Source organism: Vigna unguiculata, chromosome 7 (genome assembly GCF_037176805.1).
Source record: "Vigna unguiculata cultivar grain cowpea cultivar isolate G323 ecotype 2 chromosome 7, ASM3717680v1, whole genome shotgun sequence".
NCBI lineage: Eukaryota > Viridiplantae > Streptophyta > Magnoliopsida > Fabales > Fabaceae > Vigna > Vigna unguiculata.
Genome location: NC_140798.1, coordinates 27649070 through 27664380, shown reverse-complemented (window position 1 = coordinate 27664380; position 15311 = coordinate 27649070). Strand labels below are relative to the sequence as shown.

Here is a 15311-nt window from a genome sequence, read left to right as displayed (position 1 = left end):
ACTTTGGTCTCGTGCAAAAGTAATGTCCACATATGTGTTTATTTGGAATATGTTTATATTGAATATAAATTTTAATTTAAATACTAAATAATATTTAGAAATAAATAACAAAAATAATTATTAATTAACCAAATTTGGAAATAGATGATGACAAAAACTTTGGTAAATGAAATATAAAAATGAAGTTTTCAAGTCTTTCTGAAAATGTATTTTGCGAATATCATTTTAAGGTCTTTTTTTAAGTGTTGGAATCCGAAATTATTTAATGATGAAAGCGTGTGAGAGAGATTGAATAATATCCGAAACAGTGCAATGATGATCAAACAAAGAAGAGAAGTTCTAAATGAGAGACGTAAATGAAGTGTGAAATGTGAAGATATGTAAATTATCTTTTGAATATTTTAATCCGAATAAGTTGAATCATGAAAGCGTGTTGGAAATGAAACAATAAATGGAGCAGTTCAAATATGTGGACCAGTGGAATGATGATTATCTTAAGCAGTGCAAATAATAATGAAAAAATATTTATACAAACGTGCACCATATTCGAATATCAAGAAAGATTAATGAATTACTTCAATAGTTGATTCCCAATCAATTGAATCATCAGAACGTTTATTCCAAGTAGTTCAAATTAATGGAGTAGTTCAATTATCTAGACCAATGGTACAATGATGATTATCTGGAGCCGTACAAATAATAATTACAAAAAATTATTCAAACATTTATTCATATTTTGTATTCATTATTTAGACGTTATGCGAATATATTTAAAAAAATCATTGGAAGTTGTGTAGGATTTCTTGAGCAGTGATAAATTTAGATTTCCAATGCAGTGATAAATTTAGATTTTGATTGGAAGTTGTGCAGGGTTTCATGGAACGTAAGATTTATTGATAGAGTAAGTTATTGCATTAAATGGTCTTAAATAGTAATTTATGTTTCCTATGCTATTAAATGGTCTTGAATAATAATTTATGTTTCACATGCTATTAGAGGGTCTTGAATAATAATTTATGTTTCCACGCTACTGATTTGAAGAGATCAAAACATCCAGAGGTTTCATTGAAGAAATTTTACCATCTAGTTGCATTAAATGGCCTTAAATAGTAATTTATGTTTTCCATGCTATTAAATGATCTTAAATAGTAATTTATGTTTCCCATGCTATTAAATGATCTTCAATAATAATTTATGTTTTCCACGTTACTGATTTGAATAGACCGAAACCACCAAAGGTTTCATTGAAGAAACTTTACCATCTAGTGTTGAAGAAACTTAACTATGCAAGTCATTCATCTTTTCAACAAATTTAAAGTATTCAGTTTCAAGAATTTGCTTCGGAACCTCATCTGCATCCTAAGTATAATATATATTGAACAATGATGTCGTCATATAAACCAAACAAATTCTATATACATAAAATCCATATAAAAAAAATTCCATGAATAACGTACAAATCAACAACAGATCCGTCAAGTTTAACCTCGTAAACCCACATGTGAGGAACACCATTGGAACACCACCAGGAGGATGGGTTGGCTCACAAAACAAAAATGATTAAAATCAAACTCAAAAAATGGAAAAATAATAAAAATCGAACCTTTTAAAAATAAAATCTCTTAATAATGATTTTTCATCCTTCTGCTTGAGAACTTCATTATAGATCTTCAAAAATCTTCGATATTCTTTTCAATGGAAGAAGAAAAATGAAAAAACATAGGAAAAAAAGAAGCTTCAAAGAGAAGCTGAGAGTGTGAGGAAGAAAGAGTAGAGGAGAGAGAACGGAGAAAAGAAGTGTAGCAGAGTGGTAGGTGAGTGTGTGAGTGGTGTTGAAGCTTCTGGAGAAAAGTTAAGAACCTGAAAAAAATAATTACCAAATCGAAATAGAAACACAAAAAAAATACATTCAAATAACAATACAAACAACAATACATATGCAAGATGAAGAAGAAACTAAAAAACACTCGAAAGTTATTACCTTTTCTTCACCTAATAATATGTCTACAACACCTGAAAAACAAAAAAAGGTTTATGAAAACGAAACTGAAACAATAAAAAACTCCTTTAAATAACAACACGGGTAACAATGCATATGAAAAAAGAACAAAAAAAATCGAAAGTTATTACCTTTTGATCAGCTAAAAATAGGTTTCGAAACACCTGGAAAACAAAAAGAAAGGTTTATAAGATGAAATCGAAACAACAACAAAAATACCTTCATACATATTTATGCTGGGTTACGTTGGTAATAGTTAGAAAAGTAAACACTTAGCTTGGTAGTGGAAAGGAAGAAGAAGCTTCAAAGAGAAGCTGAGAGTGTGAGGAAGAAAGAGTAGAGGAAAGAGAATGGAGAAAAGCAGTGTGACAGAGTGGTAGGTGAGTGTGTGAGTGGTGTTGAAGCTTCTGGAGAGAAGTTGAAAAGATTTGGTTTTGGGTCGCGTGTTGAAGCCCAACAAATAAACCTTCAAGGACGAAAAAACCAAAGAAAATGACACGTGTCAAAAACTTATTAGGTAATATCCAGAAGGAAAAGTTACCAAAAAACCTGGAAATTGGACAGCTGTCACTCGTTTAAGTTGGGGTATTTGGGTCCTTTCCAAAGGTCATTGTTTTCTTATATTTTAGATAATTGTTAAAACTTGATAACAATAGAAAATTTTAATGAAAGATATAAGAGACTTAAGTATCTCTTAAAATAATTTATATATCTTATTTAATATTCAACCTAACATACAATAAAGTATAAGTTGAAAGTTATTTTGGATTATATTTTTTTTAACTTTGAATTCAAACATTTACATAATTTCTTTGAAAATGAAAATGTCCCTTATGTTGTTTTATCTTCCCATGATGTCTTGTTTATAAGTGAGAAAAAGGGTTAAGATTGTTTGTTTCAACAAATTTAAAAGAAAAATCGAGCAAAAAATTATGAGTAACCTATGTTAGAACTCTCTTGCACAAACGAGAAGATAATAAAGAAAAGACATGTCATACAATTTAAATTACTTATTTCTCTCTTTGATTTTAACATATTACATGACTCAAGAAGAAAAACAACTTTGAAATCGATTTTGAAATATTAGAGAATGATATTCTTTTATATATATATATATATATATATATATATATATATAATAATTATCTAACTCTTTATAATTTTATAATTTTTATATTTTATAATTGTTTAATTTTGATTTGATATTTTATAACTTTAATTAATTTTAGAAATAATTTTTGTTAAATATAGCAAATCTTTAAGGAAGATCTTCGTCATTATATTCTCTTAGTAATAAAAACAGTCACACTATATAATTAAAAAAAAATCTAATCTAACTGAAAAAATTAAATTTAAAAATTATAAAATTTTGAAGAGTCAACAAATCTCACAAATTTAATAAAAATTCCGAATATTTTCAAATTTATCTTACACTTAAAACTTAATTAAGTCTTAAAATTAATTAAAGACTTTACGTAAGTCAAAGAATCAAGTGACAACTTATCAAAATTAATTCAAAACTTAAAATGTCATACATATATAAGAGTGAATTTCATATTAGATTGAATATGAAATGATCCATGCTATTCTAATACCCGAAAATTAGTTTATGTTAGGTCAATTTTCATCGAATCATAAATAACACCTAATTCATTCTCTTTTACAAACCATTATAATAGTAAAAAAGTTATTTCAAATTATATTATAAAATTAATATTTTCAATTATTTTCCTAAATAATATATTCTTTTTAAACAAAAAAAACCTTACTCAAAATGAACTAGTAGATCATGATTTTTCCAAATGGACGGAACTGAATTTTTCAATTGATTTTCTATGCCAGATATCACAAACACTTTCGAAATTCAGAACTTTAGAAGATTATTTTTTGTTTTTCTAAAAGAAGAACAAAATTTAAAATTTAAATAAGAGAAAAATAATTTCAAATAATTAATTAAAATACTGAAATTAAATTTTTATTGCTTAAAAAAAACTAAGAAATAATTAAAGGATGAATAAATTTGAATTCATAAAAGATAATTTAAAATAATTTTTTTTATTATTGCAATGATTTGTAGGAAAAAGATAATTAAAAAAATAAAAGATTATTTATTATACTAATTTAATTAATAAAATAAATAATCACAAATTTAATTTTCGAAATATATATTAAAACATCATAAATTTTTGATTATTTATTTTTTCTTTTAGAGGAATTAAAATTTAAACTCAATATTTTTAATTAGTTATTGTTTATGATGCACATATACAATATGTATGTCAAATATATTAATACGTATATTTTAAAGACAGGATGATAACATGTGTGATATATGTATATTGAAAAAAATGTACAACAATTCTTAAAAACATAATAAATATATAATTATTATTGTGTAAATTCAAATTAAAATTATATATATTAAAATTATTAACATAAAACACTGTAAATTATTATTATTTAAAAATATTACTAATATATATATATATATATATATATATATATATATATATATATATATATATATATATATATATTATTGATAAGTATCATTATAATAATACGTGATCCAAAATAAGATATCAGTTATGATAAACATAAATTACTTTTTCATAGTTTTTATTTTATTTCATTTTATCTCCATTAAACATATAATCAGAAAAATCCACTTTAAAAGAAAATAATATCGCAATAAATCTATTTAAGGATTTTTTAAAAGAAATATTATTTTAAAAAATAAAATCCTTAATCAACATCACTGATTGTAACTTATAATAAAGAAGATATAAAACTAATGATAAGCTCTGAAAAACATTGACTACACACATCTGTCATCTTCTTTTATTATTAATTATTTTATTTAAAATAACACTTATTTAAAAGATAAAATAAACAAAAGATATACACTAATATATATATATATATATATATATATATATATATATATATAAAATGTAAATATAAATATATATAAAAAAGAAGAAAAATAATAATTAATAAATAAAAAAATGATTTTATAAAATATTTACAAAAATAACATTCAATTTTTAAAATTTTAATAAATAATTATATTTTAAAAATTAAAATTAAAAATTTGAAATGAAACACAAAAGAAAAAGATCTTTTTAATAGTGTTATAGATAATAATCATAATAAATTAAATTATCAAAAGATATATTTTTCCACAAAATTCCCTTCTTCCCGATTCTTTTTTCTCAATCGCCAACATTTGCTGTTTAGTTCGATAGACACTGCTTTGGATATTAAGGTATGCTAGCTATGAGTTGCGTTCGTTAGCGATTTTGAAGTACGAGATTGTTTTCGGAATTTAACAAGTTTCAGAATGGCGACGAGCGCGAACAGCGGCGGTGGTGGCGGCGGCGGCGGCAACCAAACCTACAAACCGTACCGTCTCTTGAAAACCCTAACCGGCCACGAAAACGCCGTATCGTGCGTTAAGTTCTCGAACGACGGAACGCTATTAGCCTCGGCATCCCTCGACAAAACCCTAATCATTTGGTCATCCGCCACGCTCTCCCTCCTCCACCGCCTCGTCGGCCACTCCGAGGGCATCTCCGACCTGGCCTGGTCCTCGGACTCTCACTATATCTGCTCCGCCTCCGACGACTGCACCATCCGCATCTGGGACGCCACCGGGGGCGATTGCGTGAAGATCCTCCGCGGCCACTCTGACGCGGTCTTCTGTGTAAATTTCAATCCCCAATCAAGCTACATCGTGTCCGGGTCCTTCGACGAGAGCATTAGGGTTTGGGATGTGAAGACCGGCAAATGCGTCCAAGTCATCAACGGCCACTCCATGCCCGTCACCTCCGTGCACTACAACCGCGAGGGCACCCTCATCCTCTCTGCCAGCCACGACGGTTCTTGCAAAGTTTGGGACACCAAAACTTTTGCTCCATTGAAGACCCTTATCGACGATAAGGTTCCTGCTGTCTCCTTCGCCAAATTCTCCCCCAATGGCAAGTTCATTCTCGTCGCCACTCTGAATGACACCCTCGTGAGTTTTCATCTTCTTCTTAATTTTTCTTTTTCAGTATCGCTTTTTACATTCTAAATAGAGTATTTTTTTTTTCTTTTTACTTAGAATGTTATTGCTATTACTATCAACCAAATAGATCAAGCAACGACATATAAAAGACATGTTTTTTTCTTCTAAACGTAACCTTTACAAAACTACCATGTTGAAGGAAAAGAGCCTAATCAATTTTTCGTAAGACCACTGAAATGTCCTGCTAGACTTGACCAAACTTGTTAGAATTTAGTGATTCTAGTCTCCATAAGTATACCGCACCTTCGACGAACATGACTCTTCCAAAAAAAGCTTGATCATAGTATCTACTGGACTATTACTCCAGTAGAAGGCCAGAAATGCAGCAGAGATTGCAAAAAGGAAGGAGTAAGTTGATTTAACAGAAAAGATCATGGAACTATCTTCTTTTCAAACCCTTTCATCACACGCTTGCATAACCCTGCATATCTTACCAAAGTTGATAACATAGTCTAGAGCCCTTCCTCTCAATCAAATATATTCTGCCTCCAAATGCCATTTCCAGAGCCATACCCCGTTATCAATCCATTGGTATCACTGCACAAGAAAAACCATAACCAAGCAACTGAAGAATACTAAAATACTATCTGACAAGCATATATCCCTCCAGAAAAATGGGAGTTGCTATTTTGTAGCCTCCTTTATTCAAAGGCATTTGATCCCAAGGGACCAGATTTATGAGACAATGATTAATTCCAACCACCCCGTCGTCCCAAGGTCTTGGGTAGACAAACAATTTTCCCAATGGTATCACCACCAGATCATAGAAAAGATCTTTAAAGTCTCGATCGAGACATTTAAAATTCTCTTTGGAGCTTTAGATAAAAGACAAGAATATCTTAAATTGTTTGTGTGATATACAGGGAGCACAGACTTTTCGGGCTAATTTTTAGGTTTTTAGATAAATTGTTACTCTGCTTTTGAATGCACACTTAAGAGGAAATTCCCAGATTAACTATAATAATATTGCTTGTTCTTTATGAATGAAATTTATCTTTCTATTAATATCTTTATAAACTACATCAAGAAGTATTGAGATAAAGTTTCGATCATTATTGCTGCTGGCATTGTGTAGAAATAGGCTGGAAGCATGACATGTATGAACTTCTGAGGATGGGTTTGATGAAATGTTACGATGCACTATATTTTAATTTGGGTCACGTATATCCGTGTCCGATATTTTAGGATATGTTACTGATACTTGTCAAGAAGTATTTAATCTATAAGACAATAGTACTTTTTATGATGACAATAATTTATAATTTTTTATTTTAATATCGTTTAATACATATGATTTTAACTTGTTCACACAATGACAATCACATATTTATCATGTTTTTAAGAAATTTTGTACATTTTTCAATATGCATATAGAATGTATCTTATCTATTATTTTCAAAATAAACATAACGGCATATTTGATACGTGTCGTATCCGATACACGTATTGTATCATTGCATAATAGAAGAAAAGGTTACTTATGTTCATGCTCTGCATCACTAAGATAAGGGTTCTGCCTGAGAAACAGTCAGAAATCATGGTGAATAATCCTTTGGAAATAGTTACGGGTAAAAAGTAGTTAAAATCAACAGTATGATTGGTATTGTAAGGTGCTTATTGGGTTGTAAATTGTAGAGTCGTTATATATATAGTAGATCCTACATAAATCTGAAATATGCACTGACAAAATAATATAAATAATTGAAAAAAAAATCATTCATAGTGTCATACTTTGAAATAATTAATCAAAAAAGTAAACTATACAAAAGAAAATATGTGAACCAAGTCATAACTCATGAGTCACAACAAAACAACTCAAAATACCAAATTACTTAAGTGTAAGTAGCCTGAACAAAATACCAAATTTTCAAAACCCAACTACCAAGTCCAAGAACACCTAGATGGCTAAAGCCTTAACACTAAACATCTAATTAAATCTTTCAAATTAAAACCAAAACTTAAGGGATTTTCATTAGAAAGTATATTAATAGGATCATTTTCCTCCTAGTTCTTGGAAAACAAGAACATCATCCTATTGCCCTCTACCTTGGGCTTGACCTTGTACATCATCTTCATTTGAATTTGGAGCACCATTTAAACTACATTTTCATTGTCTCCACTCATTATTGGACAGAATATCATCAAGTTCGAACTTCTTAAGTGATTTTCTTTTGCCTTCCTTTCTTAGCCAATATTGAATTAATCGTGACATAAACAAACATCATTCATAGTTTCTTGTTTTAAATACTGTGTGAACCTAATAAACACAAATGCAAACATACATATAAGTAACAACGCATCACTCAAAACACATTGATTTGATGTTTTCATGACCTTCATCGATGATACCGCCTATCTGCTCTGTTGTGATTTTGTGTATGTACTGAATTGGACACGGTGTGCAAAAACGTGGAATTGAGTGATTCCATGATTTTCTTTGCTATTTTAACTACGTTGGTGATGGGAGCACATTGTTAAGTAGTGTCCTGGAGACATTTAACATTCTCTTTAGTTAATTTTGTATGTTAGTTTAGCATATTGGTTCGTTGATAATTTCCCTGACAATATAGTTTTTGTGGATGCAGAAGCTCTGGAACTACGGGAGTGGAAAGTTCTTAAAAATATATTCTGGGCATGTGAATAGAGTATACTGCATAACTTCTACATTTTCTGTGACTAATGGGAGATATATTGTTAGCGGTTCTGAAGATTGCTGCGTTTATTTATGGGATCTTCAGCAGAAAAATATGATTCAGAGACTTGAAGGCCATACAGATACTGTAATATCTGTTACTTGTCACCCCACAGAGAACAAAATTGCTTCCGCTGGTCTCGCTCGAGATGCAACTGTGAGGGTTTGGGTACAGGATTCCTGAATAATATTGAAATTATAGGGTGTTTTAAGGCAACTAACACTACTCATGCACGGTGATCTCTTGTGGCACTATTCCGTCTATTTTTTTGTAAATATATTTTTCATCACTTGATTGTAAACTCATCACATTTCTAGACATCTTAAATTGTTATATGTCGTCTAATGTGTGATGTGAAGTATGAGTCTTGAATGCTTACCTATCCAAATTTCTTCACTATATTCTTTTGTATTGTTTGTGCCTTGTTAGGTGAGATTTTCTCAGATTTTAAAGAATCGAAAGTGGTAGTTTTCTAGAAAGTAACGCAACTTGCACAGTATACGACTATTTTTCTTTTTTCCTAGGACTAGTCTTGTAAAAGTTTTAACACCATTAACGTGAGGTGATGGGAAAATGCGACAAATATTGTCCTTTTGTAAATTTCAGCCGTATGATTTTTGAAAGAATGAAGGCATATATTTTCGAAATGAAAATATAGCATATGAATATTGTAAGTCTTGAAAGAATATCAGTTTTAATTTAATTTCATAAAAGCTTAAGAAAATTCAAAAGATTTCAGATTGACACATCATTCGAGTTTCCCAAAATTAAGAATAATGAGATGTCAGATATGTTGCAAAAGTTCACCGATGTTCTCCATGGTGATCGCATGAGAGTTATTTGAAGCTATGAGTAGACTTCACCGTACTAAAATTCAATTTTAAATGCAGTAAAGACTATCCAAAGGGAAGCAGAATAATTGTTTTAAAATTTGTCAGATTATTGCAGAGCCTGATGAAATAGTTACAACATCAGCTGGTGGATAAGACATTTGGTCGCAGGAAGCATCAGTTATTTGCAATGTTCCTACTACCGTCAAGTTTTGCTTGTTTTTTTCCCTTTCGTGTCTCTGCTTCTGCATGCATTTTCATATTCAAATTCAACTGCATCCTAGGAGATCATAGATTTCAGAGACATACTTGATACTCTTTCTCTCTTTCTCGTGTGTTTAAAACAGTTGATACGGCCTTCACTGGCTCGAGTGTTGGATCGGAATTGATGAATAAGTGTTCCTTGGATTTATGAAAATAAAAATAAACAAAACACAGGTAGGAACTAATCATCAGATAATAGCTGTCATCAGATTATCTGTTGTACGCTATATTTCTCTCCATATCTCAGATTACTCCACTGCATCAAAATCTAAAAGGCCTGTTTAAAGTAAAAATAAGAAAACCCAACAACGTTAAGAAAATCATTCTTGGTAGTCATATCATTAAGAAAATTATTTACCACACCCACTTACTCTCTTTGCAGACCATAGATTTTGCACCCATTTCTGCTAATACATTCTGGAAAAAAGATAAATGTTATACCAAATTAAAAAGCGTAAGATGAAGATGAGAAGAAAGGGGCAAGTTTATGAGTTTCCTTGTTGAAAAATGTGACTGTCATATAAATTTAACACTGAGAAACAAGATTTAACAACTCTATTGACTACTACTCATGTTTCCAAGCATACAAAATGAGAGAGAACCCAAAGCATTGCAACTGGGAATCCTTAAACAGCTGAGAAGAAGCCCATGTTAGTGCAGTGGTATCAGAAGCTGATTGGGCTTCCCACACCTTTTCACTTGAAATGCATGTTTGGAACATGAACACTGCATTGCCAATGGCATTCCCAAAGAGCCAACTATGCACATCCCAAAACACTTCAACCGGAACCCCATCCACCAAAATGGTGTGATTCCCTCGGAACTTCCACTTGAGACGCTTCACCTGCATCACTGTCTTGCTATCAATCCGAATCACAAGAGAGGGATCGTTAAAACCCACAGTATCACACTCAATTGTCACATCATGAACTTGCCCCTTGTCACAAAACTGAGCCTTTGCACCGTAAAACTTCTTCCCAAAAATATGCTCTCTTTTTGCAACGAAAACGGTACCACCGTGGGAAAAGGCACAATCACTGTCAATCTTCTTGCATGCCTCCTTTTTCAGATCCCCAAGCAGCAACACCAGCTCCTTGTTGAACACCACCGCTAAGTAGAACCCCTCCAGCGGCTCAGGCCCGGAACCAAACTTGGCACAACTCAAATCCCAAAAGATATCAATTTTACCAGATTGGACCTCCAAATTCTTGGACCCTTTTCTCTTTGAGAATAGCCATGGCTTTATCTCAACCTTGCAGAGACAATGATTTCCCAAGTCATCTATTCCCACGCTCAAGCCTTGACCCATGAGAGTTTTGGTCCAGGAGACCGTGATCAGACATGATCGCCGTCTTAATTTGCACTGGTACACACACGTGACAACATTTTGAGCCGCTCTTGTGGTGCTTGATGAGGATGAGTCAGCAACCTGAACCCCATTCTCTCCAAAACAAGAGGGAAACTCCTTCATGGCAACACTACCAACAACAACAATAACCAAAACAAACAATTGGATGCAAAAGAGTTGAGTTTGGACATGTGCTTCTAATGGTGTTTCTTCAGAATGGGATACGACATAGGAGAGAGGGGTGTGGGGGACAAAGAAAGAGATTTAGATTTGGTTGATGTTTGAATTGTGTGGGGAGATTAAGTGGAGTAATAACCAAAACAAAAGGATGAGTGATGAAAAAAACTTTGCAGGGAACATAAAAAGGAAGAGTGAGGGAAAGGAAAAGGTCGCTTTAAGCACATGGGGTACCAAGGATAATAACAGCTACATTGACCCCATTCTATTGTCACTGCCATTACTGTTGCTATGCTTATGCTTGACATGAGTCAAGTGAAAATTCAACAAATACCTTCAAAAATCTATATTATTACCCCTTTTGTTAATGCTAATAAGGAAGTTAAATTAGTTGAATTTAAAATGTTGAGATATCACAAGTCTCATCAACAAGTTTTGTGACCTTTATGCTTCATAACACTTTTATGGTAAATTTTGACTTTTCTTCTCCTTATTCTTTGATGTTTCCATTTTATACACTCTCAACTCCCTTTTTCTCTTCCAGTTCTTTTGGTGGTATAAAAGACAAAGAGTTAATTTACTTAAAAGAATTAAGTTAGCTTAGTAAGGTGGTAAGACGTGGTAATTGAACAATAATCTACCTCTTTAAGATGGTAAGACATTAGATGCATGATTAATAAGTCTGTATAATTATTATATATGATTGATTTGTTTATCTTTATATTTAATTATCTCAAAAGTTATATCATAATTTGTTTTTTATTAATTAGCAATATAAAATTATTTTACGTTATATTATTTAAACTCTTACATAATTCAATAATAGTTTAAAACAAAATGGTTCTGTCGAATCCCTCTTTTCGGTGATCTGTGCATCATTTTAATGGTTAAGAGCACTATTGTTCATTAATATGATATGATGTAGGAAATGAATGAATTCTTATTAAAATTTGTATAAAAAAATCTTTGATTAACCATGCATATCAATTAAATTTTAATTGAAATAAAAAAGATATTAAATAAATTTTATTGTATTTATAATTTATTTTAACATCCTTAATAAACACAGAAAAAGAAAAAGTACATAATCATTTAATTTACAAAATTTATTTTCTATCTTCGCAACATTTTTGTTATTTTATTGCAGGTTTTGTTACTATGATCTACAAAGCCTTACGATACTAGTCATCAACCTCCAATTCAATATTTATTCTATTTGTTAATCTTAACAACTATGTGTAAGGAATATAATTGTTTTACCAATAAAATTGTTAGATTTTAAATAAATATATCCCTGGAGGAAATGTCATGTATATGAATTAACTTTAGTAAATAGAGATAAAAATACAATTTTTATTATGATTGTGTTTAATAATAACTTTATTTATTTGTATGAAAATTCATACATATTATAACCAAACTCCATCATCCATATTTTGAAGTTCAAGATTTTCCGTGATGATATAAAAATAGATAACTTAATGAATGAAAAAAATTGACTAAATTATCATTATCAGTTTCGGAATAACTAATGCAAACATTTATAAAAAAAAAAAAATCATATTAATTATCTATCAGAGATAAAACCGGAATAGAATTTTATCATTTCACCAAAACATAAAGCGTTACTTAATATAAAAAATGATGTTAAATTAATGTCACGTATATTTTGAATTCTTTTTATTCAAAGTACTAATATGAAGTAAGCATACATTAATGAATTCTGGATTTAGACTCAATTGGTGACACTGTGTTTATGATCTTTAACTTTCCACCGAACCAAACTAACATACATTAATGTAGCAATTAAAATAATTTTGTTTATGTCACTTAGAAGCGACATAGATAATTAGTTATCATTATAATATATTGTAACTATATTTAGTTTTTTCCTATTTACTAACCGTTATTTGAAAATTGATTAATTTGATTTAAATAAAAAAAGTTTTTAAATAAAAACAGGAATTGAGTTAAAATGTTAAGATAGAATCATAAATTATAAATTTTTAGATTTATAAAATCAGCTAATTCCAAGTACACACATAAATTGGAAACACTTTTTTTTGCCTCTTTCAATCGTGTAGGTAATGGAAGTCTTGGAATCCCTTAAATAAGTAATTAGGTGAAATTTGGTTTGACCCATGAATTTAAATAAATCAAGGTTGCTTGTGCAAGAAACCATCCCTTTCTATGATTACGTTAATGCACCCATTGCAACAATTGAGATTATTTTTCAAAGATCTTCCTAAGGTGTTGTGCCAGTTTGACCATCATGTCCAATAATTAATTTCATGACATTATGAAACATCTTTCTTTTACCAAACTAAGGATTAGTTGTCCCACCAAAAAACAATTAGATTTCAGAGAATGGCCAACCAATTGGAATTTTTTCTTCATGCTACTTTTGATTTTTCTTTTTATGATTATATTGATATAGATTAGTTATCATCAGATTCAGGGACTAATTATATTTAAAAAATTTAAACACCTAGTATTCCTTTTAACCTAGTTTATTTAATGAAAATCTTGAGTATTGATTGATGAGAACTTTTTATCCCATTTTAGAGGGAAGTGGGAAAGCGGGCTATAACCATTAATTGAAAGATTTTAAGTTTTTTAATTGTATATGGTGTTAATTTTATTTTATGCATGGTTTAAATAAGGTTTTATTGTTATTTAAATTTCTTTAATGAACTTTTTCTTGAAAGATCCATCAAATCATGTCACGATTATTGATGATCCTAGAATATGAAAATCAGAAGATTCAAATGAGTTTAATTTGTTGAACAAACTTTCGTCTCAAAATTCTAAAATAATGAATCTGTAAATCTTCTTTATGTTGTTCAACATTTTCAAGTTTATTCAATGTGAAACTTATTGGAATAGTAGAGTATTTCAAAAGAGTTGTGTCTTTAACAAACAATTATTTTTTCTTGAACATAGTAGATTTGTTGTCGTAGGTCACGTCCTTCTTCTCCGAAATAATTGTCATAAGTTACACAGGTCTTTAGTTACAAGTTGTTTCCTTTTCGATAGAGATCTCTGCAACGTGCCCCTCTTTACGATACTCACTCCATGGAACATTGTGGTTCCTTTTCTGCAATCCATGGAATGTTGAGCTTCTTTCATGGATCATGAGTGTTTCTGCAGAGAACAAATAAGAGGTTAGACACAAGCATCACCTTACCATGTAGTCCACTATCTCTTCAGTTGGCCTCTTCCCGGTCGATACATGTCAACTTGAACCCAGGAGGGGTTACCTGCAGAAGAATCTCCAAAGCTCAAGTTAGTCAAAGCTCTCAGAGAGTCAAATCAGTGATTAATGAATGCGTACCTTTAAATGATGGGGTCCACGCGTATTTATAGAACATTAATGACGTTTGACCATCGCATGGGCTGGGTTTTGACTTGGGCCCCAGCTTGGGCCATGAGTGGGCCAGGGCCCCGAAACAGGCCCTAGAGGTCTATTGAAGGCGGGACATTGATGTTAGTTAACGTTCTAGGCAAGTAGTCGGTTTCGACCGGCTACCTGCCTAGATGGCTTGTGCTGGTGGTGTCCGGGTACTAGAGACTAGGTGGTTTTGATGTGTATACTGTTTACTTGGTTGAGTTTGGCTAGGTGCGGTACACCAGTCCCCCAGCCTTGTCCGATATGGGTTGTCGGTCAAGGATGATATGTGTTGGTGAGTTAGCAAAACCGGCTAGGCGTGATACACCAGTCCCCCAGCCTTTAAGTGTGATGAACAGTGTTAAGGCTTGGAATTTGCAAGTGTCAGAAGGTAGGTGAAGGGGCGTCAGGTGGTCACATCGTTTAAAGTTTTGGCACCGTCGTTTTTTAGGTGTCATATCCTTCATAATGATGGTGTCGATTGGTCTGGGGTTTTATTTTGGCGGGAAGAGTTTTAGCCGTTTGGGATTGTGGACTATAAAT

The 15311-nt window shown here is 31.3% G+C and overlaps 2 protein-coding genes across 2 annotated transcripts; one reads left to right on the top strand and one right to left on the bottom strand.

Annotated features, from left to right (window-relative positions):
- Positions 1–5194: 5194 nt before the first annotated feature.
- On the top strand, positions 5195–9160 carry WDR5B (Transducin/WD40 repeat-like superfamily protein). Its single transcript, XM_085676284.1, has 2 exons — positions 5195–6017; positions 8654–9160. Exons 1-2 carry the CDS (start codon positions 5343–5345, stop codon positions 8942–8944), a joined length of 966 nt encoding a protein of 321 aa, XP_085532410.1. The 5' UTR covers positions 5195–5342; the 3' UTR covers positions 8945–9160.
- Positions 9161–10347: 1187 nt separating this feature from the next.
- On the bottom strand, positions 10348–11604 carry LOC114190287 (uncharacterized). The gene has a single exon (XM_028079114.2). The coding sequence runs from the start codon at positions 11324–11326 to the stop codon at positions 10421–10423; it is 906 nt and encodes a 301-aa protein (XP_027934915.2). The 5' UTR covers positions 11327–11604; the 3' UTR covers positions 10348–10420.
- Between the last annotated feature and the right edge of the window lie 3707 nt (positions 11605–15311).